The sequence below is a fragment of the Capronia coronata genome (assembly GCF_000585585.1).
Source record: "Capronia coronata CBS 617.96 chromosome Unknown acBCG-supercont1.5, whole genome shotgun sequence".
NCBI classification, from domain to species: Eukaryota; Fungi; Ascomycota; class Eurotiomycetes; order Chaetothyriales; family Herpotrichiellaceae; genus Capronia; species Capronia coronata.
Genome location: NW_006912897.1, coordinates 717,581 through 745,313, shown reverse-complemented (window position 1 = coordinate 745,313; position 27,733 = coordinate 717,581). Strand labels below are relative to the sequence as shown.

General features: G+C 53.0%; 9 protein-coding genes across 9 annotated transcripts; all 9 read right to left on the bottom strand.

The window, feature by feature from the left end:
- Positions 1-690: 690 nt before the first annotated feature.
- On the bottom strand, positions 691-2,348 carry A1O1_05947 (uncharacterized protein; the record flags this gene model as incomplete). Its single annotated transcript, XM_007726830.1, has 2 exons — positions 691-1,473; positions 1,776-2,348. The coding sequence occupies 2 exons, from the start codon at positions 2,346-2,348 to the stop codon at positions 691-693; spliced, it is 1,356 nt and encodes a 451-aa protein (XP_007725020.1).
- Positions 2,349-4,341: 1,993 nt separating this feature from the next.
- On the bottom strand, positions 4,342-6,024 carry A1O1_05946 (uncharacterized protein; the record flags this gene model as incomplete). Its single annotated transcript, XM_007726829.1, has 1 exon — positions 4,342-6,024. The coding sequence occupies one exon, from the start codon at positions 6,022-6,024 to the stop codon at positions 4,342-4,344; it is 1,683 nt and encodes a 560-aa protein (XP_007725019.1).
- Positions 6,025-7,989: 1,965 nt separating this feature from the next.
- A1O1_05945 (uncharacterized protein) lies at positions 7,990-9,954 on the bottom strand (the record flags this gene model as incomplete). The annotated part of the gene is made up of 4 exons (XM_007726828.1): positions 7,990-8,832; positions 8,947-9,014; positions 9,101-9,199; positions 9,408-9,954. 4 exons carry the CDS (start codon positions 9,952-9,954, stop codon positions 7,990-7,992), a joined length of 1,557 nt encoding a protein of 518 aa, XP_007725018.1.
- A 1,130-nt stretch (positions 9,955-11,084) lies between these two features.
- Positions 11,085-11,408, bottom strand: A1O1_05944 (uncharacterized protein; the record flags this gene model as incomplete). The annotated part of the gene is made up of 1 exon (XM_007726827.1): positions 11,085-11,408. One exon carries the CDS (start codon positions 11,406-11,408, stop codon positions 11,085-11,087), a length of 324 nt encoding a protein of 107 aa, XP_007725017.1.
- A 527-nt stretch (positions 11,409-11,935) lies between these two features.
- On the bottom strand, positions 11,936-12,541 carry A1O1_05943 (uncharacterized protein; the record flags this gene model as incomplete). Its single annotated transcript, XM_007726826.1, has 1 exon — positions 11,936-12,541. The coding sequence occupies one exon, from the start codon at positions 12,539-12,541 to the stop codon at positions 11,936-11,938; it is 606 nt and encodes a 201-aa protein (XP_007725016.1).
- A 953-nt stretch (positions 12,542-13,494) lies between these two features.
- On the bottom strand, positions 13,495-16,419 carry A1O1_05942 (uncharacterized protein; the record flags this gene model as incomplete). The annotated part of the gene is made up of 1 exon (XM_007726825.1): positions 13,495-16,419. One exon carries the CDS (start codon positions 16,417-16,419, stop codon positions 13,495-13,497), a length of 2,925 nt encoding a protein of 974 aa, XP_007725015.1.
- Positions 16,420-17,361: 942 nt separating this feature from the next.
- A1O1_05941 (beta-glucosidase) lies at positions 17,362-20,755 on the bottom strand (the record flags this gene model as incomplete). The annotated part of the gene is made up of 7 exons (XM_007726824.1): positions 17,362-19,122; positions 19,173-19,513; positions 19,569-19,824; positions 19,878-20,053; positions 20,108-20,205; positions 20,265-20,473; positions 20,675-20,755. 7 exons carry the CDS (start codon positions 20,753-20,755, stop codon positions 17,362-17,364), a joined length of 2,922 nt encoding a protein of 973 aa, XP_007725014.1.
- Positions 20,756-23,160: 2,405 nt separating this feature from the next.
- Positions 23,161-24,059, bottom strand: A1O1_05940 (uncharacterized protein; the record flags this gene model as incomplete). The annotated part of the gene is made up of 2 exons (XM_007726823.1): positions 23,161-23,339; positions 23,405-24,059. The coding sequence occupies 2 exons, from the start codon at positions 24,057-24,059 to the stop codon at positions 23,161-23,163; spliced, it is 834 nt and encodes a 277-aa protein (XP_007725013.1).
- A 3,220-nt stretch (positions 24,060-27,279) lies between these two features.
- Positions 27,280-27,693, bottom strand: A1O1_05939 (uncharacterized protein; the record flags this gene model as incomplete). The annotated part of the gene is made up of 1 exon (XM_007726822.1): positions 27,280-27,693. One exon carries the CDS (start codon positions 27,691-27,693, stop codon positions 27,280-27,282), a length of 414 nt encoding a protein of 137 aa, XP_007725012.1.
- Between the last annotated feature and the right edge of the window lie 40 nt (positions 27,694-27,733).

Below are 27,733 nucleotides of genomic sequence, written 5' to 3'. Positions count from 1 at the left end.
AGACTAGGGGACCGATCGGACCGTTGGATCAGGGGGCGGCAACGCCAGGTGATGTGTACCGTCGGAAGTCGAGTTCTGTCGTCTTGGGTGGTCGGTTGGTTAAAACACAATCGAAAAGGTACAGTTCAGTCGGTACTGGCAAGCGAAAGGTGAAGGTGCGTACATGCTGCGCTCCGGTGGCAGATATTCCATTTTCTTTCCCCATGTTATAACGATCTCAAGATGAAGCAGGCAGGCGGTGAGAGAAGATGACATATAGCTCGAGGAGAGCTGTCTTCACCACCCTTGAGGTACTAGTATAGTAATAGGTAGGTAGTATACACGCAGACAATCCGCAGACAAGACTTGACCTCTGCCAGACACCAACACTCTCCGCTCTAGAGTTCAGATCACCACCAGCATCAGGTTCAGCATCAGCATCAGCACAACTACAATCCCCTCGATCCGCTGCACTTTCTAACAAATTCTGGATTCAGAATGTTCAGATTAAAAGGACTTGAGACCCTCTCAACATATCGTCCTTCAAGAGGCAGAGTGTAGTAGTAACGTGCATCCAGCGATAGCCTCATTTCCTTAGATACCCATAGTGTATATGCCTGCCCAGAAGTCCTCCTGTGCTCGCAATATACCATCACTATAACAAAACTAGACAAGACTGTCTCCACCGTGTGTTGATGGTCATTGTTCGTCTCAACATGCAAACCGAATGCTTCCACTGCCCTGCTCGAAAATCTCGACTGTCCTTCCTTCTTTGTTGCCCTTGTACCCATACAACTCGTTGGAGTTCTGCCTGCGAACAATGAGTCCCTGCCCATTGGCCGAGACACTTCCCGACCCTTGTACCAGAACATGCACCATGCCTTCCCACTCCATAGGGTATCTGATATTCATGCTGCCACTGCCGAGCACGTTGTGAGAGGCCCCGATGGCCCTGACCGGCTCGCTTGAGCCCAAGGGCGCGACCAGCCTCAAATTCTGACTGCCCGAGTTCGTTGTCGTCGAGATCCTGGACGCCGGGTCGTCCTCGGATACACCGACCGTGAATATGTCGAGGTTGATTGATGCCGAGTGGGCGGAAATCCGAGTGGAACCACCATTGCCATGTATGATATCTCCAGAGATGCTGCCCGATGATGTCGAGATCTCGGTCACAAAGGTGCGTTCCCTCACTGACTCGTTAATGGTCCTCTTACTGAACAAACCGCCCCGAGATGTCATGCGGACGCGGACGCTGCCCGAGGTGGTCGCGAGGCGGAGCACAGCGGGTTTGTCGCCTGGCTGCACCTCAATGTCAACGGTGATACTACCACTGGTGGTGGAAAGATCGAGCAGGTCATAAAGCTGGTATGTGCCCCTGATGGATTGGGATGTCTCATGCTGGTGCTGTTCGCGTTTATCCGGTGGCCATGGCGACGAGGGCTTAGGAGACAAGGAGGGCGTGTCGCCGATGACGGGGAGTCGAGATTTTCCATCCTGCTTCAGGTCATCAGTCAATGCACATTCCAGTTATCATGGTTGGGCGGTGAGGAGGAGTGTACATGAGATAGCGGCTTCAACAAGCCCGGGATCATCAGCCCAAGACACAACAAGAGGGAGAACGCGAGAAAGCATGCTCTTTTGAAGCGCCGTGTTCTTCTGTCGTCCTTCCTACGCCACCACCGGCCTCCTCGCCGACTCCCGCAACCTCGACTTTTCCGACGTCCAGCACATCCTCTCCTTGAAGAGCACTTGTCTCGCGAGCGTTTCGAAACAGGACTCAGGCCGCTCTCAGGTACCGTTGAACGTTGATGATGATGTTCAGATTGGCCCTGGTGCTGGACCGGTTCGGGAAGGAAGGTGCCGTCATCATCGTCGTCGTCGTCGTCGTCATTGTACTCTTCATCCCCCTCATCGTCGTCGTCATCGTCATCGTCATCGTCGCGGTAAGGGAATTGTGATTGTGAATGGGAAGAAGGGACAGTCACAGAAGCGCTTACAAGCTCAAGTCCGGCCACAGATCTTGCAATAACGGGAGAGGGCACTGTCGTGTCCGAGGGAGTGTAGAGCGGAGGGGGGTCCGACGGATCGGGCTCTTGTGAGTGAAGTGGAAATTGTAGATTCCTCTCATCGCCGTCGACGGTTGATGCCGCCGGGGTCTGGTTTGTCGCCGGCGTACCGCCCGTGAAAGTGTCGGCCCATGAGCCCTGAGAGGCCAGCCTCTGAGCTTCCACGGCGGCCGATCTTGACTTATCCGAATCTGTCTGGGAGTAGGACGTGGGAGAATCGTCGACCAAACGGTCAGCCCCGGACGGAGTGTCTCCAGTCGAGGTCTCGTAGTCTCGAGGAGGATATTGTTTGCGAATGGTCATCTTGTGAGGTATCAACTCAGACTCGAGAAGCGGGTTACCACAACCACGCAACCACGGCTGACGACAGCTGTCGGTCACTCTTCAATGCGGGGTAGAGAAGGTCCTTGTATCTTCCTATCAATGCAGTCGAGGTCGCCTACTAGGAGGACGAGGAGGGCACAGATGTTGAGGGTGACACCTGCGATATTAGGTATGCCACGAGAAACACAAAGCCACCCGGGTGTAGAGATGCAGGTTCGTCAAGCACACAACAACAGAGAAATGTAGGGAGGAAAGAAGGAGGCCTAAGCCGATGGTGTTGGAAGCCTTTCTGTGCCGTCCCATCCTCAGTTGTCTGTCTATCTGTATGTTGTCATCTGGTGGAGCTTCCCACCCCAGGCAGCCGTATTTCCACCTCTTCTTATCAGGCTAAATCGCACTCCTGTTGGACGTTTCTAACGCGGAGCATATAGCCCACTAAGAGGACATTGACACTGCTTATGTACTCGACAGCTTTAGGAGCCTTATGGATTGCGTAAAGTACAAATTGAGAATGGGTAGTTTCCGAGTGAATTGGATTGTCATGCAGGATAAGCCGCTTCAGCGACATGTAGCATGTACTGCGACAAAAAACTATAGAACAGCGCATTCAACAATGCTCCCAGCAGCATAGACCATGTATGGCAGTCCCAACACTTGCACCTATGGCCATTTTGCGGTCCCTCCGCCCAATGGCAATGGCAGCATCCATAGCTTGTATGATAGCAGCGACGCCTACAACGCTCGCGGTGGCGCTGGTGGATGCGCAGCTGAACGGCATCACCCCAGCCAGGATCCCGAAAGGAATGGATCGCGCTGCATACATGCGTGAGTAGAAGCGTTCGCCGTGCAGCACGCGAATGGAACCAGAGAGAGAGGCTGGTTTGAGGACCGCCACCAGGGCTGCAATGGTTGAGGCCGAAGATGCTACTGCATTCAGTGTGTTGAGATAGGGAAGGTCTCTGGGCCCAGACAAAGGGTGTTGTCTCGGATCTGCGCGACCAGATATAGGATGAGGATCGGTCATGCTCGAGGGTACCTCGCAAGGAAAATGAATGATTATGGATGGCTATAGAGAGACATAAGATGTGCTGTCAGTTATTAGCAAGAGAATTTGGGAGAGTTGTTACTTACCTATCTGTCATGCACCAATCCCACCCCAGGCAGCCGTATTTCAACCTCTTCTTATCAGGCCAAATCGCACTCCTGTTGGACGTTCGTACCCTCCTTAATTCATCCCCTGCCCCGCGGGACGACCATGGAGATTTCAGACCTCGATGCTTGTTCAGCAGCCATCCTCTCCTCAGCTCCTGGCAAGCGTAGGCGAGACTGGAAGCTGCCGAATCACGGGGACCATCTACAGGATAAAAGTCCTGATTATGTAGACTGACAATAAGGCCCCCAATTGCTGCACGAGCGACACTATTTGCGAATAGCCCTTCGAAACACCGTCATCCAGCTGCCCTTGATAAGGCTTCGAGACGGCTCATTGTTGCATCCAGAAGTACACAACGCAGTCGATATCCTCGCGCCCTTCAATGCCAACAGCGACGAGGCAAAGCGAGTGGACTAGCCACAAGAGTCAAGAGAGAGATGAAACTAGGAGCACAGCATACCCCAGATTACCTGGCATCCAAAGCCGAGGAAATAGGACGAGGCCTTCGTTAGATTAATCACGATTATCATTCTCTGGCACACCGATGGCCCAGGAGTCTCAATGGTCTGCCTCAATCTGCATCCATCTGGCTCCGATCGTAGTAGAGAACAATAGTTCCAGAACCGGTTTCAATGAGAGACACTGTCTTCAAGATCGCGCATGAATGTACACAACTCCCTCGCTGATGCCTCGCTGATGCCTCGCTAACTGTCGATGCTCAATGCTGGAAATTCACAATCTTGCTCACCACTGCATTCAGCGTTTGGATGGCACCACTAGCAAGAGAACAGACACTGACCCAGGTGCACACTCCATTTATCACACAAAGCCCAGATTTTCCAGGATCGCTTTGGTCTCATTTTGTGGAAGGCCGGCAACCCCCATGGCTCGCACCTGGCTGCCCCTTCTCAGACGTTGCAGGCCTATAGCGACCTTCCAGCCTTCGCTTTGGGACAAGACAAAGACGTATTTCTTTCCTTCTTGATCTCGAATACTGGCTCGAAGAACGTGCAGACCGCCGAGTTCGCAGCTCTGTATCCATGTTGGGTCAGCATCATCATTCGTTGCTCGTGCGCTGGAGAATGAGGAAGAACGGGAGGTGTGCATTGTGGTGGTCCGAGACGAAGCAGCCTTGCATCCTTCTCCGCAACACTTCACCAGCTTGCCGACGAAAGCTGACGAGTCGTTCTGCGAAGGTGATGACGGTAGCCTCGAGTCGGCACCAACTGCAAAGGAGATTTTACGCCTTGGGAAACCAGGGTTTGCTCCGGGGGATGTTTTGGGACACCATACCTCTGCTAATTTGATCGTCCACGCCTTGATATCCCATTCCCTCTGGGGGACGCCTCGCACGTCGTCATCGATGAATAAGCCTTCGGTGGTGATCCGCAGTATGAGCCCGTCGGTGACATTACCTTGCCCTGACCTAAGTTGCGAGATGGGGGTCCGCATAAAAGCGTTGCTGAAGGAGAAAACACCCTTAATGATGATTTTGTCGGGATCCTTAGTGGAATACGGTCCACGCGTGGAGGGAGGAGGAGTCGTCTTTGCCGTGCTCTCGGAAGGGGCGTACGAGGATTCCGAATACATAGATGCTGCCGAGTTTGCCTTGTGTGTTCGTTTGGCACGATCGTAAGGTCTGAACGAGTACGCATCGTCTTCGCGTTCAGTCCTAGCAGAGGGCATGGGTGGACGCTTCGGCGGAGATGCTCCTGCAGATGCTGTCGCCGCCCGTGCCTGTCTCTCCTTCTCGGCCGCAGCAGCAGCCTCTCTTTCCTCGCGCTCTTTCTTTTCCTTCCGCTCACGCTCAAGTCTCTCTAACGCATCTTTTTCTCTTTGTTTTTGTCGTTCCCTTTCCAACTCCTCCCGTAGCTTCTTCAATTCCTCTGCACGTTTTCTCTCCTCCTCTCTTTTCCGTGTCTCTTCCCTAGCTTTCTCCCAGCTTGATTTCGCACTCGAGGCATTGGCTTTAGTATTTGCCTGTGGTCGTTGCCAGGACGACTGGGGTGGTGGTGGTTTGGTTCCGTGGTTGGGAGGAGGGGGAGGAGGAGGAGGTTGTGTATGAGGTTGGGGTCCTGATGCGGTACCATAGCCCGTACTTCCCTGACCAGAACGCCCACCGGGGCCAGGATTGGATCCAGCGCTCGCGGACGATGGAGACTGTGACCACTCACCCTGGGTCTTACCAAACGCCCAGGCCGCGACTCCGACACAACAAATGATCGTAAACATTCCACTTCCACCACTGTTGAACGTGTTCAGTAGCCATTCTTTCACCACCGGCACAGCCGTTGTGTAGATCAGGTACGCCGCAGCGGTGCAGAAAACACCGGCCAAGAAGCTATTCCGCTGGGTCTGTAGCGATGGGAGATAGAGAAAGCCCGAGCCTGCGGAATGCGGAGGGATGACAAAAATGTCATATCTGCCATCAGGGAGACCACCCGTCCTGCCGCCTTGTGCATTAGAGCCATGTGGCGGCGGCGGTGGCGGAGGTGGTTCCATGAGAGCGAAGCTCCCTGGGGAGCAGAGATATCTATCTCTCCCAACAGATGTGTGTCGGCCGTCTTGAGAGTGTCAGGATCTTCTTTTTCATGTTCAATGCTGACTGCGCAGGGGGCAGTTCAAGGGACGTGTGAGTGTGAGTCGTAGATGGAGCTTTGACCTAGGCCAACGTGCACCAGGGAGGAGATCGGTGGGAGTGTCGCAGAGAAACGTCTGTGTCTGTCGGGGAGTGAAGATGTGTCGTTGGCGGCAGTAAGCAAGTCGTGGTTCTAGTGAAGCTTTGGCAGGATTCCGTCGCAAGGAGTGAGGAAGGATGCGAGGTGGAAACCAAAAAGTCAGCTCTGACCGCGTGGAAAGTCGAGGGAAACGTCTTCAGAGGCTTGAGACAGGGAGCAGGCCTCTTGTTTGGACTTGTGCTAGACTGAAGAGCAGATCGACGACGGCTTGAGGGTCGTCTTCCGGGGAACTATGATGGCGTTTTGATGTTGACCCAGGTGGAATTTCACCTATTATTGGCCGGCCATAGTCAGGATGTGGCAGGCTGCACGGTGACGGTAATGGTGCTTGTGAGGTGGATGAACAATCAGCGATGATAATGATAACACGTAGTGATCAAGAAGACCACAAAGGTAAATACTACTTCTGTTCCCTGGGGCGCGTTTGTGATGCAGCGGTGGGGGACAAAGGTGAGGAAAGACACGAAGTTGCAGTCAAGTCGTAAACTGCCTGCGCCCTCTGCTTTCTCTCACACTTTTTCCCTTTTTCTACTACAACCTAAGAAACACAAATTCTTGAAGCTACTTTTAACATATGCCACTGCACACCGTCAGGCAGACAGATGAAGTCCTAGGAGATCGATCCTACACAAGCTAAAGCGAAGATAGGAGCTGCAAAACAATGGCACTGATATCCAATGGATCGCATCCTCAGCAGCAGGACCGATGAAACCCACTGCGGCGAACATTTCTTTGGTCGAGCAAATCACAACCACAACCATAGCATCCTGGCTGGTGATAGGCAGGAGTCCTTGAGCAGACGACGCGCCTCAACTGAAGCGTGCTGCCAGGGTCTCTTCGCGTACCTTTCGAAGACACCGTTTGAGGAGGTTCACGCATCAGCACAGGCCACGTCGACTGGTGCAGCGGGCGGTGAGCCGGTGTGATGAAATTCTCCGGGCCGATGAGCATACAAGAGAAGTGAGGCCAAGTGTGATATGGACATCGTGGTCGGTTATGGCCATGATAAACAACGCGATCGGTGAGGGTTGCTTCGGAAACACACGCCTCGGGAGCCACTGGATACAAGCTAGACAGGGTCAGCCACACCACGAGAGAACACTGAAACACTATTGGAGGAACAAAGACCAGACCAAAAGACACCGGCTCCGGGGCTCAACGGCGACACAGACCTGGCGTGGAAGCCACTCATCTAGTCACCACACAGAGTGGACACATTTCATCGCTCGAGCTCGACTCTGTATCCACCGGCTGATGATGCCCCTGATCGAACCTGCGAGACCTCAACGATGCTTTCCTCTCCGCAAGGTCCGTGCCGGATGCATAATGAGATCATTCTTTTTCGATTCTTCACGATTGACGAGTCTAATTGTTTCCGGTCCACCCCGTTTCAGGAGACGTTGTGAACCGTTAGAGGTGTTCCTTTGGGGATTGCTACAACAATATCCAGTGCCATCGTCCTCTAGCGTGTCGAACGGCTTCTGGTCCTGCAGGATTCCAGCCGCCACCAGGTTACACAATGCAATCACAACATTCAACTAGTCGTGACGAACCATGAATTCATGAGGTCGAATGGATGATTTCTGCTAAACAGGTGGAACCGTGACATCCTTGCTACGGCCGACAGCCATCGAAGCCTGTGGCAACGACAAGCGATGAACACCTACCACGGATTATGCAGTCATACACATTCGGAACCATTGCAGTGACACATGTTGGAAGCTAGAAGCTAGAACTTCAACTGGAATCTCTCACGGATGCGGGCTCCGAAGTAATAGAACAAGACAGGACTCGGCGCGATGAGAACGGCCACGAATCCAAAGCAGCTGATTCCCCAGCCGTACCCGATTTGCTCAAACAGTTTGGGTGCAAATAACGGAACCAGGCCCCCAACCAAGCTCCTAAAAACAGAACCCCCTGCAATGGCCGAGGCAGCATACTGCGAGAAGGCATCGATGTAGTAGTTTTGGACCGAATTGAAAACAACAACCTGTCCCACGCCGTAAAAGTACGTCGCGGCGATGCTAGCCAGCCAATGGACTCGGTACTGCACCGTCCAAGCAAACCAGAGCAGACTAGCAGGGATCAAGACGCTGCCCACGTTGGCGAGCGGTAGGCGAAACTCAGGCAACGACTGTCCACCATTCTTCCTTGTCAGTCTGTTGAACACGGTGTCGATGCGAGGCACCAAGAACCAGACCGAGGTCAAGAACCCTAGACCTGGCCCCAGGTACAAGAGGCCGATCTGTTCCGAGTTGAAGTGGTACGGGGCTTCGGAATATATACTCTGCATGTTGGTGTAGATGCTGTATGTGGTCCCGAAGATCAGGGCCTGGTAGGAACTCATGATCAAGACAATGGGCTGCACGAAGATGACGAAGGGCCGTTTCATGCTCGCCTTCAGCTTCATCCATACCGGTCGCTCGTCTTCCCCGTCGAAGTGGATCTTGGTGTTTTCGCCAGCCTCGTTCTGAAGTTTGGCTTTGCGCCGGCCGAGAAGGACTGGTGCATAGGTTTCTCGCAGCGAGAAGTATCCTATCGCGGTGTTGATTGCGCAGACAATTGTAAGAATCTGCGACACACACATATACACACGCGCGTATCAGTACTCGGTCATCACTGCTATATCAAATGCCATCACTGCATGAAGTGACTGTGAAGGAACAAGACATCGGTCAAGACTAACCCAGTATATCCATCTCCAGCCCAACCGACTCACAATCACACCTCCAAACAGAGGACCCAGCGTCGGTCCTACAACACAAACCAAGACAGTAATTAGCAGCTTCACACCCACCTCTTCCATGAGAAGTCAGAACGTCAGCCGAAGGAGAACTAACCCAGCAGCGGTCCGAGCAGATACCATCCAAAGATCCCAGCCCTCTGCGACGGCTCATACATATCAGAAATGGTTCCGCCTCCATTAGCCAGCCCGACACCTGTATTGGGTTGAATGTGAGCCAAAGATGACCTGATATAAGACTAACCGGATTTAAGACTTGGTTTGGGGGAGGCGAAGGGGGGGAGGCGGGTTCAAAGACTCGAAGAGCGGGAGACACTCTGTCCCTTTGCTAGCACTGCCAGTGCATAACACCGCTACCACAATAACAAACCCATTTTCAGAAACAATGAAGGATCAAGACTTACTTCCAAAAAACCCACTGACCGCCCTCACCGCAATCAACGCCCCGATATTCGGGCTCAACGCCGCGCCGACCTGCAAGATGGTAAACGCGGAGAAACACCACACATACAGCGCCCGCCGCCCAAACGTCTCCGACAGAGGCGCCAGCACCAACGGCCCAAAGCCCAACATGATGACAAACCCGGTGGTGGTGGCGATGACTTTCTGCTCATTGGTGTCCAGGTCCTCGGCGATCTGCGAGATGCCTGGCGTGAACATGGAGCTGGCCAGCGGGCTGAGGATGGCCATCAGTGCGATGATGGCCACGTTGCTGAGTTTCTGGCCGGGGGGCCAGGCTTTGGGGTTTTCTTGGTCGTCGGTGCCGAAGCCGATGCGGCGGATTGTGTTGGTGGTGTCAGAGTCGGAGGTGTCTTCACCTTCCCCTTCACGGTGTTCGCTGAGGGCGCTGTATTGGCTGGCGACGTCTTCTTCTGTTTCTGTTGCTGTTTCTCTGTCAGGACGTAGTAGGAGAGGTCGTTCTTCGTCATCATCTCGCTGGTGGCGCGGCATTGAAGGTGAAACCCGTATGAGGGTGTTTAGCTGGGAGGTCTAGGTAGTGAGTAAGATGAGACAAAGCGTGTATGTATCCTGTAGGTATGTGCTGTATTTTTCTTCTGACTGGGATGAAACCTGAGGATCGCCTCAAGTCGAGAGACAGGCGGAAGGAAGAGAATAGTAGAGTAAAGAGATGTTTGAGTCAAGTCATGTCATGTCATGTCAAGTCATTGGCAATTAGAAAATCGGGCAATGCAATGCAAGGTACAGAAATGGCGAATGCATCTCATCTCATTGCATTGCATGCAGTGCTGCTTACAATTGTGTTCGGTTGAATAAGGCGTGCAATCACAAGTGCCCCGGGATGCAGTGGCTGAGGGTGACGAAAAGAGTGGTGACGAAGTCGACAGGGCAAAGAATCAGACTCGAGCTGTCAGTCGTTGTGTCCTCGTGTCATGGCGATGGTTGGATATTGGGACATTTGAAGGTAATAATGGCGTATGTCGTTTCGGTCAGGCACCTATTTCCCGTCCACACAGTAAGTAGTACATCTTCAGCCAAATGAATGCTGATAGTGTTGGAGCCTCGTGGAAAACAGAAAGGACTCGGCAATATGGATACTAGAATCCCTTTGGCCGATTTGACCGCAGAGGGTGACTATTGTATTGTACAGAAAACTCTTGATTGCATTGATGTACTGAAGTATCACAACACGCCCTAGAGCCGGTCCTGGTGGTAAAGCAGATTGAAGGGCAAGTTCGAATAAACCGTCATGTCGAGAGAACGTTGATTTGATTGCACTTATATGTGGCTAAAGGGCAGGCAGCATCTCCCTCTGACCACCAATGTAGACCGCTACTACTCCCCATCACCGGTCAATCTGCGTGATATTTGCACACAAACACCAATTCAGCTTCAGTCACTGTTCCCAGCCGTCGAGAGGCACAACATGATCTAACAATAGGACCCCCCAGGAGACCTTCAGCTTCTTCAACAGACCCCAATTGAGGATACACGACACACAGTTGTGCCTGTAGGGGTGGCCTATTTGCAGGTCAGGATGTCTCAACCCCCGTCACCCAGCTCGATATGACTCCTTTCGCCTGCCCGGCCCACATCCCATTCAGATTTATCACCTCTAGCGCTTAGTCTTGTTTGCCAACAACGTCCTTGTCGTCGAAGACAAGGTCAATGTCCTCCAAGTCGTCATCGCGGCAGCTCAGATTGCTGTGCTGGCGTGTGTGACAGGCCCGACAGGCATTTCGTCGACCGTCACATCTCTTTCGCCAGGCGTAGAGCAGGATGGCGATAAACGTTGTCATCAAAAGGAAAGTAATGGCCAATGCCGCAATATCAATGAACGATTCTTGGTAGTTGTCGCTCAGGGGAGCCTGGTTGATATCGGTTGGTGAGTTCTGGATGTGGAAATCATCTGCGGATCGGAGTTGACTGGGCGCGTCGCTCGACATGATGAGATGCGTACGAGCCGTAGAATGAAGGAAGATGCAGGTTGCGGTGTCTCAAAAAGGCTGGTCAGGCGTTCGCACCATATATAGCCGCCGTTTGAGGGCTTCTTGTCGCCGTCAAACACCCAGCAGATGTTCGGTACCGCGGAGTTTCTCGATTCAATGCGGACGAATGTCTGCAATCAACACCCGAAGAGATAAAGTATGGGGTGTCCCATTGACTGTGGTAAGAGCTGGTGAAGATAGTATTGGAACCGGGGCTGTAGATGAGAAGTGGTTGCGGTAGTTGTGATGTAAACGCACTACTAGGCAACCACTGCCTCAAAGGATGTTGTTTGTTGCCATGTTCAACCGCACACCTGTATTCAATGTCGAGCTCTTCACTGCCAGCGGTAGATTGACCGCCTGTCCTTTCCAGGGAATCGATGCACTCCATAATTGGCCAGGCGTAGCAAGACAACCCCAAGCGTACGGTAGTAGCCTGTAGCTTGTAGGTGTATCACGCACGGTGCATTCATGGTCCAGCACATTCACCTCGCCTGTCCTCTTTCGTTTGTCTGTGGTTGTGGTCGTGTACCTTTTGCATCTTTCCGCGCAAGGACGGTGGCCATCCACTCTTCAAACTCTTCCTCGGCATCCTTTTCCGTCTTGCCAGTGCCATCAACGCCGAGTCCACCTCTCAGCACTCGTCGGGCATCCTGCATACTATTGATGTTGAGATACCACATGGTGCCGCCTGTCGCCATCATAGCCAGACTCAAGACGTTGATGGTCGCCAGGTTTAGTGCCTCCATGGCCTCCATGGCCCCACTGACCTTGGTTGACTGTTCGGCTTGGTGGGCCGGGGCATTTGCATAGAAGGCAGGATTTGAGGCAAGACGCTTCCGTGCGAAAGACCGGCGCGTGATCAGGAGAGAGAAGGCGAAGAAGGCGACTCCGGCACCAAAGATGACCTTGCTCCTATTCGGTCGTTCGGTCTGCAACTGCTGCATAGAGGATGGTTTGGGTGTCTCGAGTACTGGTTCTGGGTTGACCACGGGCTCTTCGAGCAATGGTCTGTCCTCAGACGCCGGCTCCACATTCGGCAGAGAGGAGGGTGTCCGCGACGAGGAAAACAGAGATGTGAACCACGACATTGTGTGAACGTGGCCTATGGTACAGTAGAAGGTGGTCATAAATGGCAGAAGAGAGCTTGCAACCCGAAAAATGAATTGGAGAACAAAACCCAAAACTGCGCTGCCGCCAGAAGACCCCAGAAAATGACAATCACGTGATGGGTCTCACCAGCGCAGGAAAACACGTCTGGCTACCTACCTACCTGGTACCTACTACTAGGCACCTAACTCTCTCAGTATTGCTTCCCATTGCCACGTCTTGACGATTACATATACGGCCGACTTCACTGAGCATCGTCGAACGAGCCCGGATTCCCTCCCGCGATATCGCCGTTGTCCTCAAGAAATAACATCCGCCGAGTCGCGCATGTTTCAGCCAAGTGACCAACCTCTCCAGCTGCTTAAGACTGAGCTCTTTGCTCACGGCAAAGCCTAAGGTCTGTCCGACAGCTAGAAGGAATCGAGAAACAGTATGCTGTCGCCAAAGAAATTACGTCTATCTGAAGAAGCAACAGTCTAGCCCTTCTCTTCCACTGTCAGTGGTCGATAAGCTACAGCAAGTTTCCAACCGATCTTGCATTGCAGCCCGCTTGTCAAAGACGGCCGCCGCCGAAGGTTCATTGCCTTTCAGCCAGCCGCTGCATGGGATTCGGCCCAGCCAACCTGTTTTGGGCATTTCACCTGCTCGTCGTGGCAACTCGTGCAAACTTGATGCACCAACATTGCGTTTTGACAGCTGCCACCCAGCAGTCAAATTGGGAAGATCTCGAAGCCATGACCGATTTGGATGGCCCTGCCGACAACGTAAGAATATTGGTGCTTTGACCTGCTCACAGTCCGGAGTGTTGCGAGAATTCGTCCAATCAGCCGTTGGAATAGCTGGAAGCGCCACACTATGATACTGCTGATGCTAGGTATCAACATCTGCCGATCGGAATCAGGTCATGTTGTTCTCTACCCTTTCATTGCCTCTATCATTTCTGCCTCGATCTCAACCTTGTCACCACTGAATCGAGGGTCTGCTGCTTGCCCTTTGCCCCAGTTTCTGCCCTCTTCTCCGCCGCCTCCGTCCTTCTTTTCCGTTGGAGAGGACTGTGGTGACCGTTGTGTTGGACATCTGCCTCAGTCTCAGGGTGGGTTTGATCTATCTGAGCAGCACGCTCGTTCACAGTATGATCAAGACGGCTGTTCTTCATCCCTTGAAGTTTGCCGTTCGAACCCATTTCCTCAACGTTGTTACTGCTTCGACCTCTCTCACGCTTCACTCCGCGAGTTCCTGAAGCCGAGGTTGACAGAGACAGGATGCCATCTCGTGCAGCAAGAGGCCCCGAAGTCGACCCCCTTTCACGGTCCACGGTTCGAGTGCCTGTCCTTGGCGCTCTCACTGTATTCGGAGCAACATCTTGTCCTGGCTCCAGCGGCTCTGACCTAGAGGACATCCCGGTACCTGCTCCACGAGACTCACCTCCGGGGTTCATGCCATATCCAGCATCCATGCCACGAGGCGGAGACCGACGTTGAGACTCTATCTTTGTCGATAATATCAGTCCATTCGCCTCTTCCTTGCACTCTGCCTGGCCTTGATGCTCCTCCTCGAACCCAAATATCGCCTTCCACTCGCCATTCAGCACTTTCTCGTCATCACCATGCAATCCCACATCATATGCCTGTTTCATCTTCTCGATGCAGAACTGTCTTCGCTCACTGAAGTCGAACATTGGTTTGGGATAGAGTTTGAGAGCTGCACCACCACTTTTGTTCTCACATCCATTATCCCTGTTCGTTTCTCCTCCATTCTTAACATAATACTCCAATCCATGCCCGTCATTCTTGATCAAACATCCCCACTTCTTCTGGTCCGCAATCGGCGCCTTATGCGGCTCATAAATAAACTTGTCCCCAAACGCCCTCAACTCAGGAACATACCGCCTCACAAACTGTCCCGAGGGATCCCACTTCTTGGGAAACGCGGTCGGCGAATATATGCGATGGAACTGCGCAAAGAATGCCGTGCAGCTCAACCACATCCAATTCCCCGCGTTGCACGCCACCTCGTGGTCGAGCAACCACTCCTCGAAAACTTCGGCGCCGCGTTCCCACGAGACATAACAGCCGCCGCGGGTGAGGAAACATGCGACGGCGTGGCGGCCGAGATGGTGGATCCAGCCTTCTTGTCTGAGTTGACGCATGAGTGCGTCGATCCAGGGGAAGCCAGTGCAGCCGTATTTCCAGCGTTGAAAGTATTCTTCGGCGATGGGGTCGTTGACGATGTAAGTTCCTGTTGTTGTAGGGGCGGTGATGGTGGGTGGGATGTTGGTGTTTCCGTGGCTTACAGCAGAGTTGTTTTTGCTATTGTTGTATTTGTTGCTGTCATCATTGTTATACCGTGACGGTAACGACCACGGAATGAACCTCGCCACCGGATTCCCTATCGTCTGTCCAAACGTCACTCCCACAGCAGCATATGCGGCGAAATACATATCGCGAAACAACAGCTGTCCCGGTAGATTTACCGGATGGGGACTAATATTGCCAGCCCCAGCTCCTTTTGCAGCACGTCTTCGTTCAATCACGTCCTGCACAGCCCACCAGAACCGTCGGACCGAGACGCTGCCGAAATGCAAGTGTGGGCTGAGCAGCGTCGTCGCTGGCGGGTCGAACGCCGTGGGTGCAGTCTTTGGTTTCTCAAAAGTCGCAATGTAGTTTTCGTCGGCGAGATGGTGGGCCAGGAGGGCGAGACCGGCGGATTCGCCTCCTTGGTGGTATGATGGTGTTGGTCGCGTTGCTTTTGACGATTGTGCTGATTGTGCTGAAGGTTGTTTGGCTGTTACGCTGGCCAAATAAATGCCAGTGTTTGTGCCAGTGCCAGTACCGCTCCCTCCACCAGTCTCAGCCTCAGTCTTCGGATCAGAATGAGACCAAGAATGAACATCCTGGCAGTCCATCCCCATCTCTTCCAGCGTCGGAACCGAAAACGTTCCATACGGCCCCATCAGCCCTCCCGAGAACTGCGTGTCTCTATGCGCACCCAGCGTCCGCTGGACAGCATTATAATCCATACCCGGTTCCGCCGCAGGAAGATCTGTAGTTTGGGCAGTATCACCACATGCACCTGACTTCACATTCTCCATCACATTCTCCAGAATCATTTCCACCTCCACTCCCTCCAAACTCATCTCCTCCCCTCCCAAAGGATCAGGCAGCCTAGTAGGCGCCTCGACGGGCCTCCCGGGTCTCCCATCCCCAATCTTCTCCACCACCCTCCCAAACTGCGCAATACTCAGCGTCGGCTTCCCTCCATTCCTTTCCACCACCTCATCGCTATCGAACAGCGTCCGACCCGGCACACTGACGACCCGCACCCCCAGCGCCTCCGCCACGTCGGCCACATCCGCATCCCTCAGCCGGGCGTACGCATCCGGGTCCTTCTCAAGGACCAGCACGTCGATCTTCCAGTGGCGCAACAAGGCCGCTAGAACCTTGGCCGGCGCCGCGCGCGCCCGCACGACGTGCAGTTTCTGCGTCGGGTTCAGCCGCGTCAGAGAGGCCGAGAGGTCGTCCATGCAGGCTAGCAGGAAGGACCAGCGGTTGATGGAGCCGCGCTGGTGGTGGGTGTAGTGCGGGTCCCATATCCAGAGGGGAATGAAGGTGGTTGGGTTGAGAGATAGCGCGTGCGTTAGGGCTGGGGAGTCGTCGAGGCGGAGGTCCGTTCGGAACCAATATACCATGCGAAGACTGGGGGAGGTGATTGAGAAGGATGAAAGAGAAAGAGAGGTCGGAGTACAAGGAACGACACTTGAGGGTTCTTCCATGGTTGCCAGTGAGGGTGTCTTGGTGATGGTGGTGGCGTTGGTGTCCTTCGAAGGAGGAGGACTTGGTCGCTTGAATCTGGGAGGCATCTTGACTAGAGTGTTCTTGGTCGTGTTGTTTGTCGGAGAGGAGAGCAAGCAACGCCGTGGAAACTCGTTGAGGTTGATTGACCCCGAACAACAATCCTGCTTTGGGACTAGGATTAGATGACCGATCCTTGATCCCGTTCCTCGTCGTTGAGATGCAGTGTGTCACTCACTGTATCCTAACCTAACCCTGTGACAGCCGACCGGACTGTACAGGTATTTTGGATGGAGGTGTCGACGTTTCTCATCAACGAGCCTGAGAGGCTCTTGAACGCGTCTTGTCGTGGTTCTCTTCGACTCGGAATCCGATTGATTACAACGCAAAGCTGGCCTGACCGTATCTGTCCGTTATGGCTTGATCCAGCCTCCACCTCCCGACTCACCACTCCTTCTGACCTTCTGATTCTGATTCTGAGTCTTCGGCTTCGCGCTCTTGCCTTGTCTAGCTAGACCTTCCCATAGCGAAATGCAAGTAGAGTACTCCCTAAAATCTACATTTTATAACACCCCTTCCTCGGTACCCTAGGCGAGGCGATCGATACCAGGTTGGATCTGGGGCATGGCCCAAAATGGAATATCGATGACGACACTGACCTCCTGAATTTATGCTCGATGGGGGCCTCCCTAGCCAATCAGAGCTTTTCACCCTCAGCCTTGTAGCAAGACGCCCTGCAGCAATGGGATACAATACCATTACATTATACTGCGCGCAACAATCAGTAGCACACTGTCATTATTAGGGAGCCTAAAGGTTTGGCCTGTCGGTATCATATACTACTCGCAACTCCTGTAGTGGTCTGTGGCGACCATTACTTTGCTCATCTGTGGTGCCTCTCGATAAAGGCAAATAATACCCGGCCATGATAAACTTCATTGACTTTTGGTCCATATCATTGATCACGTTCGGCAGCAATACTCCCCATGTTGTTACTCCACTTAAGCTTTCTAAGCTGTTGTGGCTTGGGGTTGACCGTCAGAGAGCTGACCCACTGGACCTCCAGTCGGGGCTTGTGGTTGTCCATCAGAAATCTGAGTCAACGGTCCTCCGGTGGGGGCTTGCGGTTGGCCATCCGTGATCTGGCTGACTGGAGGCCAGACGGTAGGAGTAGGATGTCCATAAATTCCACTCCAACTATGTGCCGAGAAGCCCCCACTAGGCCCAGATGGCGGAGAAGGGCTTCCACCACCACCATTTCCAGACAAAGTACCAGAGAGAGGCAGGTTCCGGCTTGAGGCACCAACGAAGATGGTCGGATTGCTTACTTCAACCCAATTCTGTACGGTGGTGTCCCAAACTGAAACGTCGCGACGTGTTAGTTCGGCGGTAAAGGTCGCCGCGGCACCAGGTGCGATGGTTAGACGATCAAATCCACGCAAGACCTTCGGCGGCTCTCCTTCTCCTAGTGAAACATATATTTGAACAACTTCATCACCTTCAATGCTGCCCGTGTTGGTAATGGTTGCGGTCACAGTTGCAACAACTTCATAGAGACCTGGATTACCACCCGGTGCACCTCCTGCTGCTAGCAATGGTTGAGGTGAACCATCTGTAGCCCCAGGAGGGACATACTGATCGGCCGGGAGACCATAGTCAGGATCATCAGCCGATGCTCTCAGATCGGTGGAGTTCAGGTACGGGTAGATGTACAAGTATGGTCGATATGGGATAGTGTCGTTGGGGAACAGATACGCCGATGGGTCCGTACTGGCATTCCCTAGAACAGGAGCAGGTCCGGTCTGTCCACTGGTGGGAGTGTAAGGGGCTGGGTTCGCCGGAGTGATGACCAAGTTGGAGTATTCAAAGGTGGTGTAACTCAGACCAAATCCAAACTCATAGATGGGTTCGATACCGTTCGCGTCGAGGTAACGATAATCGATGAAGACACCTTCGGAAAAGAGATCTTGGGGAGCGTCGAATTGGCCGTTGTTGGGTTCGTACAGAAGATCAGTCCCAAAGTCTTCTCGGTTGCGGGCGATGGTGAAAGGAAGCTTGCCACCAGGATTAATGAAACCATACAAGGCATCGACAATGGCATTTCCACTCTCTTGACCTGGCAGGCCAGCCCAGATGATACCGGTGACATTCTCATTGTCGTACCATGCTGAAACGTTCACTGCGCCGACAGTGTGCAAGACAACAATGACATTGCTGCTATACTTGGTGACGTTGTTGATCAGTCGATCCGCTCCTTCCCATAGAGACAGGTTGTTACGGTCGCCAACGTTTCCATCGATACTGAGAAATCCTTCTCCTGCATCAGCATTGGCAAAGACAATAGAAACATCCGCTTGAGTGGCCAGAGTCTGAATCTGGGTGTCGGCGTAGTTGTCGAGTATGGCATATACCTCCCCGTCGGTTTGGGTCACGACATATTGCTGAATAGCTTGTTCTGGAGTCACGAGGTATGGGAAGTCTGCTGTTCCGCTACCATAGCCCATCGCCAGCGTTCCGTTGTTGCAGCCGCGGTTTGGACAGCCGTTTGCGCCCCACGGATTACTTCCAGCATCGTAGCCGATGATGCCGACTTGTTTTTCCTTCCCCGACAGTGGGAGACCGCCGGTGTTCTTCAGTAGAACATTGGAAGCCTGGGCAACTTGTCTGATCACGTCGCGATGCTCGTCTTGCACGTTGACATGTTCGTTGACGAGACCTGTGGGTGACGCAGGATCTGCTTGATGGATTTTGTCATAAGTGTCGTAACTCCACTGCCATAGTAGTCAGAGATATGCCTTCATGAACGGCTCACGAAACTCACGGCATAAAAGTTGGTGGGCGTGTAATGAGTGTCCCGGCCGACATAGTAATAGGCGGCCATGATTCGGGTGGCCATGTCATCGACCCGCCACTCAGGGATGGTGCCATTGATGACAGCAATCGTCAAATTGGTGCCCCAGAAGGTTAGGCCGCTGAGGAAGTCGGTATCACCAGGCATAGTCATATCGAGACCAGCCAAAGCTGTACCAACACCGGAATGTTGAGCCTGCCAGTCAGACATGATGAAGCCTTGGAAGTCGAGTTCGTCCTTGAGAAGGTGATTCAATGTGTATGAGTTCGCACAACCATAGGAATTGTTGATCTGGTTATAAGAGCACATGACTGGGACTGGGTCAGATATTCATCGTCCCTCTCATTGTTCGTTGGCAAAACTGACCTGAACCCGTTCCCGCGCGGACCGCATCGGCAAAAGGCCAAAGGTAAAGCTCATGGATAGTTTTGTCGTCGATGTTGGCACTGATGCTCTTCGTAATATTATACCCATTGCTTTTGGATTCGCCCACTTGACGGAAATGTTCCTGTTCATTGCCGAGGTAATGCTTCGTGCACGCAATGACCCCCTGGCTTTGGATGCCTTGTACCGTGGGAGCGATGAGAGCCCCAGTCAGATAGGGATCGGGACTGAATCCTTCCTGGTTCGGGTCAGAAGAAGTGGAAATGTCTTGGGTCGGGAATAATTGCTCACCCAGTTTCTTCCTCCTTCTGGAGACCGCCCTAGAGGACCGCAAACGGGGCCAAGCTGGACATCGACACCTTTACCTCTGTGCTCTGCACCCATCGCTTCGCCACGAGCTCTTGCAAGTGTACGGCTCCATGTGGCAGCGACGTTCAAGCCGGCGGGGAAACCAGAGACATAGTCGGCTGATGTTCATCAGCGGGGCCAAGTGCATGACCAGGGATAGAAGGGCAGCTTACCATTTCTGACACCCAATGGACTGTCCTGCATGCAAAGGCTGGGAAATCCAAGACGGGGGATGGTACCGACATTGCCGACACAACGCTCTCCTTCCCAACTGCCCAGATGTCAATTTTTCAAAAGCTCGACCATTCAGCGAACTGAGACGGAACTCACCCGACGCCCGTGGTAAGGTTGACCTTTTCAAGGAGCGTCAATTGACTGACGAAAGCCCGGGCCTTTTCATACGCAGGACCCCAGTCTCCATGCCCGGCGCCCCAGGGCGACGGATAGCTCGGAGGAGAGGTCCATTGTGGGCCAGTGTAGTCACTATTGAATGGTTGCGTCGCTTGTCGCTTGTAGATGGATTCGGCGGATTCGACAGGCTTTGAGACGGATTGTCAGTAAATCGACAATTGCAGGGTGGCATTGAGGAAGTGAAAGACAAGAGGTTAGATGAAGCATTTTTTAGTGGAAGGTAGAGATAGAGTTGGACCATGGCTTGATTGGCCCCAGGGACACGGGTTGTGGGCGCGGGCGTAGGGTTAAGGAGGTGGACTTTATGGGCCGGCTAGGGGAGAACTCACACTGGCCAGCACATTGATGGGCGCAAGCACAGCGGCCAACGCCGCCGCAGCCGTTGCCGCCCGGATCGTTGGGAGCCACATTGCTTGACGGTTGTGGCGCAAGAGACTAGAGATGCTTCGGATGTAGCCTTAATTCGAACAGTCGACGTCAACGTTGCCACACACACTTACACACACCAAGGTGCATGCAGACAATTCTGGTATGTTGGTGAGCTGTCCCACTGCGAGCGCTGACTTGCTGTTGGCCAGCAGAGACTGGTACCGAGCGTTTAACAATCCAGCCCGTCGGTCGTTCCTACGTGTGGCAGCACACACACATACGCACACGCACACTGACACATGCAATGCAGCAGTGAATTGAGCTGGCGGCCGGGTCGGTAGGCCGAGGAAAGATTTGAGAGAGACGGGAAGTGAATGAGTGGACAAGCAGGAGACGACGCTGGAGGGGTATTTGAAGTAGAAGAAGGGCTACCGGTGAGGATGGCTAAGCAGATGCCCGTCAGTAATACCTACCATCCGTCATGACCGGCATCGGCTTCGGCATCAACATGATGATATAGTCAACGATGCGAGATGAGGATGCGGATGAGGGACGGCTGATGATGGTGATGGCGTGGAGGAATGGATCATCGAATGAAGGGCTCGATCACAAGATGGAGAGAATACCGCAGTAGATGGACGAATGGATCAATCTCGCCAACGGCTGCTGCCATGGTGGCAGAACTGCTGCTATGGTGCTACTAGTATTGCTCTACAAGTCTGTTACTAGTCCTACTAATCCTTTCCAGTCATGGAATATTACTAGAACGTCGCAGGCGGCAGCGGCATTCGATCCCGCAGACAGTTCCGAAAAGGCAGGTGCCAGGGCTGGAAGCATTGGCAGGCTACTGCAACACTGTGTGGCGTCGAATTGGACCGTGTAGCAGAATGCTGTTACCATTTCTTTCTCACAACAGCAAGGAGCTGAGGTTGCATGCAAGGATGCGTTGCAAGTACCGAGCAGGATATTGCAATGCAGCGGACAACTTGAAGTACTTGCCCGCTGGAGATATGCCCCAAGAGGTACAGTCCAAGGCGCGAAACTTACCGCCCACTGCAGCTCCGCAGCATCAAGCCGGGGCTCATATGCAGTGCTGCTAGTACCCCGCGATTGCTATCTGCCTAGCAAGCTGATCCTTGGGATTGTTAGCAATATATGTACCTAAAAGCACCTGGCCATCTCCCGTCACAGAAGAAATATGTCGCAGGCTCCATGTTGGGGATGACAGGTACTGTACCTGCAAGGTCAGGTCACGATGGGTGATGGGTGCGTGATATGATAGCCCTTGTTTCTTGTCGTCACTTAAATCTTCCTGCCCAACCCCATTAGGAGATTCCTCCGCATCCGCTCATAAACAGTCCATTAACACGGTCCTACTACTAGTATCACAGCGGGATGCTGCATCCGATCTGCGGCATCAGGTTGCTGCCTGTACTAGTACTGGCAGTACACTGCAGTGGATGTTTGACGATGTTGCATCCCGGCTCAATCCCCGGCATGACGCCACCCCCGCATCTTGGGTCACTCTGTGGGTGGTCCGCCATTTACCCCATAGGTCTAGCGGTGCCCAGGCGGGTCATACTGTATCCACTAGGCTTCTACTTGCTCCTTCCCTGCCCGTCTTCCGCCTCATCTTCGGCAGTTCAGGTCGACATCTGGTCATTCTTATCGACTTCCAATTTCTATCAGCGCCTTTTCACCCTTCCAGTTCTACACACCGTCGACACAAACACTTAGTATCCAATTGCGACCCCTTGCAGTGCCTGCCTGCATTCGATTCATGCAACTCTAGGCATGCCGTTCTGTCCCCTCTCTGCATCTGCTGACATCCAGCGATGAGTGATGAGCGATGCGAGAACCCTTATTCCCCGCCAGTCGACCCCGCCTCATCCTCTTCAATGGCGGCATTGACAGGCCTTCCTTGCCTGAGATGCCGGTGCATCGGCAAGCAGCACGGTTCTCGAGCGCCGTTCAACTTCACCTTGCTCATTGCTAGGTCCTGTCGTTGGTCCCCATCTGGCTGCCAGCTATCTCTTGCGGGTGTAACCCAAGACCATTGGGAGCCCACACCTCAGCTGCACATGTCGTCCCAGATTCAGAGGCGGCTGAATCGACTGCGAGTCGCTTCCATTCAGGTCGACTTGCCAGTGCTTCAAGCAGTTTGACCCACACAACTGTAAGATCTTGGCTCTGATGGCGCATCCAATGTCTCGATGGAAACATCCTCCGCTCCACATCCTTCTTCATGACTCGGACGTCTGAAAACCATACACCATGTCACCAGGTCCCATGATCTGAAAAGTTGCGAAAGACGTGGATTGAGTTGCATCATCATGTGGCGGGCTGAACGCAAGGCAGAAGATGCAGACACGGATTGACTTCTCCTCGCGCATTACCCCGATGCCTCAGGTACGGTGGGTAGGTAGGTAGGCATCCCTCTTCTGTCTCAGTCTTCTTTCTCGGATGCAATACCCTCGACATTCTCAAGGAGTTCTTTTCCAAGTACATAAATGATGTAAGTCGGAAATATGAGCCATAATCCATTGGGAACAACCCACAACAGAAGCAGATTGGAGAGAGTGTTATGACCAATATTGGCAAACCCGGAAAAGTACTCATTGAGCCCTGAATCGTGTCACAATCTCAGTCAGGCAACTGTAAAAGCACACATTGATCCCCGGACAACTTACAGTACAACACCGTCTTGCTCAGCGTCATCACCGCCGCAGAGTACAGCACCAGAACAGCCTTGGCCACTCTTGGCCCGGTGATAGCCTTGTCGGTTTCACCAACGAAGAACCCATGAAGGTTGCTGGAGCGGAAGACTCCCTCAGCCCCAGCCCTATTGCTGAAGACCACGGCCAAATAGTAGACATACATGGCTGTTTCTACGGCATTCAACGACGCCTGCGCGGCCGAAAATCCGACGTGGCCATTCCACGCCGGCCAGCCGTAGACATAGTCCACAGTCCCGTAGAGCGCGTACGGCGTCCACAACGGCCAATGGAGGCTGCCCCCAGGCATCGAATAAGGCCGACAGAAGATGTACCCCGTGTCCCAAAGCACCAGTGGAAGCGAGACGCAGAGCCAGATCATCAGCAAGGGTGGTATCTTATGCAGGTACGTGTTTCCAGATGCCGACGATGCTCGTCTAGCAGCGACCGACCGTCCTGACTGACGCTTCCGAATGCTTCTCGACGCCACCGTGACGGTGCCGTCCGGTGGTGTGGACGAAGATGACTTCGGTGTCGGTGTCGATGTCGCTTCTGCCGTGTTCGATCGGCTGGATCCCGTGGGCGACGCTGGCTCCGGGAACGGGCGTGGGTGGTGCCTAGTTGACACCATCTCGATCTGCGCAATTGGGTGGTGTATGTGTTTCCAGGAAGCAGTAATTCGCAAGCGCCTGCCTTGCTTTTGTCCTGCTTTCGAGTCGCGCAACCGAACCTCGGAGAAGAACGTGGTGTACTAGTAGCCAACTTCTCTGGCCGTGATGATATCAGAAAACAGGCTCTTTATCCGTCGACCTCCTATTTGCGCGACAAGAGACGCGACACGTCTCACGAGTACCTCTCCCTTCACGGACACTGTTTTTTCTTCTTTCTGCAAGGACCGTTAGTTTCGCATAGATCGGCGCGGAATCGAGAAAGTCGGTCGTGCGCGTCGCGTCGTTGACCTCAAAAACTATCGATAGACGCCGAAAAGCGGTCCGAAGGTATTCGCGAGGAGAGGAAACACCTGAGCGCGTTGCAAGCGCAAGAGTGGACGTTGCCGCACGGCGAACGAAACGAGTGTGAGCACACAGCCACCTGTAGCTGCCTGCGAAGTAGACTCCCCTTCCCCAAGACACCTTGAACCTCGACCGTTTCGGCTCGAAACGATCCGGATCCACGCAACAACCATGGTCATGCTGATTGATTGGTGCAAATTGGCCGTAGCTCGTTAGTACTAGTAGTACGGTAGCATCCAACAATTCAACAGACGAACATCTTTTTTACCATCCTCAGCATCGCCCATGGCAATGGCACGTCCCAGGCTTTGCTGAAAATGAGACAACATCGCATACAACGGTCCTTGCAATATATGGTACCAAGATGCACAAGCTTTCTTAACCAGCACTTTTCCCCTGCACGCCCAGACGGCGCCTTGCATTTGCATAGTAAGCCAATCGCCCAATCGCCCGACATCAACAGCATTACCTTGTTGGCTGCAGTAGCATTCAAGTTGCGGCGGTTTTCTTCTTGACTGCAGTCTATGACGAGACAGGAGGGAAAACAGATGAAGCAAAGGGTAGAGCGGAGCGGCGGCGATATATCAACCCTGGAGACGACAGCATCCTACATGAGCACAGACTATCACTTACCAGGGTACACTCTAGAGGGTGTCAACATATGAAAGTGAGGTATAGTAGAAACATTTGACACACCTATCTGAACAACTCGAACAACACAGCGCTTCACTGAACATACTGACCCGGCACCCTCCCGGAAAAATCAAGGTTAAATATTACAAGTTGCCAAATTCCCTCCAACAATTCTCATAACTATCCCGGGTTTCGGTCATAGCTCTCCTCCCACGAGAGCTAGGCTAGCTGAGGCGTGAGGGTGTGGCCACCAGATTATGAGACTGCTTGCACTTGGGCGAAGCCGTGAATCCTAGAGGCGGACCCCTGACTGGACTGACTCCGAGTTGAAGCGCTGCTGGCTTTACCAACCTTACCGGTTGTAGCTGGTGGTGAGACTGCGGATGATGGATGAAGGTTCCTTTGCCGTTGATGGCCTCGAACTCGCCGAGGACCTATGGAAGGAGAGCAACCAGACGAACACGACCGGATACAAAAAACCTCCCGACAGGTTTCTCGGCCCTTCGAACCTCAATTACCTACCGGCGGTAATTGGGTTTCGGAGGTGTCAGAGTTTTCGTTCCTTTCTCGGAAAGAGAGAAGGGGGTTCGAAACCCGTACTCTGCATTTTATTTTTGTTGGTTTGGGGGCTTTGGGGAAACAGAAACAAAGACTACTAAGGCTTTGTGCGTGAAATCTAGTCGCAGAGTGCAGTACTAAAGTACTTCACGTTTTTGTCGCCATGGGTTGCGCGGGTATCACTATCGTTTGCTGTGTTTGGGAGCTGGTCAAATAGGTCACGAGCACAGTGGTGAGGTGAGAGCCAATGCAATGGAAAGGCCTGGGTCGATTCCTCCGTTAATTTCGGTACGGCTGTTCTTCCACGGGTCTCTCGGAGGTGGAATGGCTCTGCATGCATCGTACTCCAAGAAAATGTTGTACGTGATGGGCAAGGGAGGCGGTGGTATGTCGGAACTCGGTGTCTCCTTGCTCCATCATCATTGATTACAGTTGTAGAACAAAGCTTGCTGCTGCAGAACTGTCATTTCTCCTTTGAAAAGCGACAAGACAACGATCCGGTGGTGCCGACCTGGAAGCGTGATGAACATCAGAAATAAACGCAGGACAAAAATTGCGCAAGGCTCCAACGATCATTGCCCTCCATTGCCCTTGTGGCGTGGCAGCTATGGCAGACTATCCTACCCTAGGCTGTACTGACTATGAGGGGATCAGAACAATATCAATCAAACCCTAGACGGTCATGCAAGGAAGGAGGCTCTAGATAGAACTCTTGTGACGATCATCAGCTTGGGGAAAGCTCACGACCACCAATAGTGAGACGGAGTATCCTTCAAGGGTTGACGCGACGGTAGCCATAAACCACATGCCTCTGGCTTCTAGTAGACAAGTACCTCATCCAGTCAGTTGAATTGACCAGAAAACTGTGGGTATCAAGATATGTTCCCCTTCAAGTAGAAGTGTATTTCGGCATGACCAGACCAGGTTGATGGGTACTCGGCCATTGTTGCTGGCAATCAAATTACGAATCGAGTCGAGCTCTTCCTTATCGTCCTCATCAATGCACTCGCAACAGACTTGCCGTTCAATCTAAGTCTTAGCGACCACCGGCATTCCAGGTCTGAAACCTTGGATCAACCAGCAAATGGCACACCAGGTTGTGGCTGAAGCTTGATAAGCATTGCAGCAGGTGCTTGTGGTGCGAATACAGATGTGGCCGCCATCCACGTCATTGATGCTCATCGCTTCCCATACGACGCTGATGACAGACCCCGTCCCTTACGAGGGCCAACAGGTCAAGTTTTATGCCATTTTTATGGATTGACCAAAGAATCAGAGGCTCATTGAGGAGAGACACCAGTCTGGAGGTGATATGTATCTTTGCCTCCCTAGCCCTGACCATGGAAGTCGAACCTGGAGGTTGGTATAGGGCCATATTGGGACAAAGGGCGGACTTGCCGAGCGTGGCCTGGCATATTGCAACATCCCAATCAAACAGAAGTCCGTCTGGTTGAATGACCAGAGGACGTAACACAGGGTGCTGAGTACCGTCCGATGATCTCACCTTCCCCATTGTGTGGTTCGTACCTGAATATGCTGCACAATGCGTTTCAAGGTGGAGCATGCGGTTGAGAGCCCAGATGAACCGGTTTGACGACCCCTAGTCCGGGAAAAACTTAAGCCCGGCTATACAGGGGGATATCCGGCCTAGGAGGCTGGTTGGACAGGTGAATTCTCTGGCCCGTTAACATGTCCAGGACCATCCTGAGCAGGATTCGTTTCGAGCAGTCTGGCAATGACGTCGGGTCTAATAATATCTCTTCGGAATTGTTCCTGCTGTAGTAGTTCGAGGTTTCGAAGAGTCGCGCCCGGATGCGTCAGGTATTTGACGTAGTCCGGAGTCCGCCAATATTCGTAAAGATATTTGAGGTATCTTGCAAATCGCGAAGCATCAGAGTCTTCATCATCGGCAGCTCCTTGAGATGTCGTCGGTTTGTTGAGTAGATGGGGATAATTTACGGCCAAATATTGGAGATAATGAGGATTCGCAAGGCACAGGACAAACTCGAGCTCCAAGGTGAAGCGTTGCGAGATAGGAGTTGGCGGTGTGGTGGACTCCATTGTTGCAGTGTGCGCCTAGCTTCGATGCGAGCAACAAGCT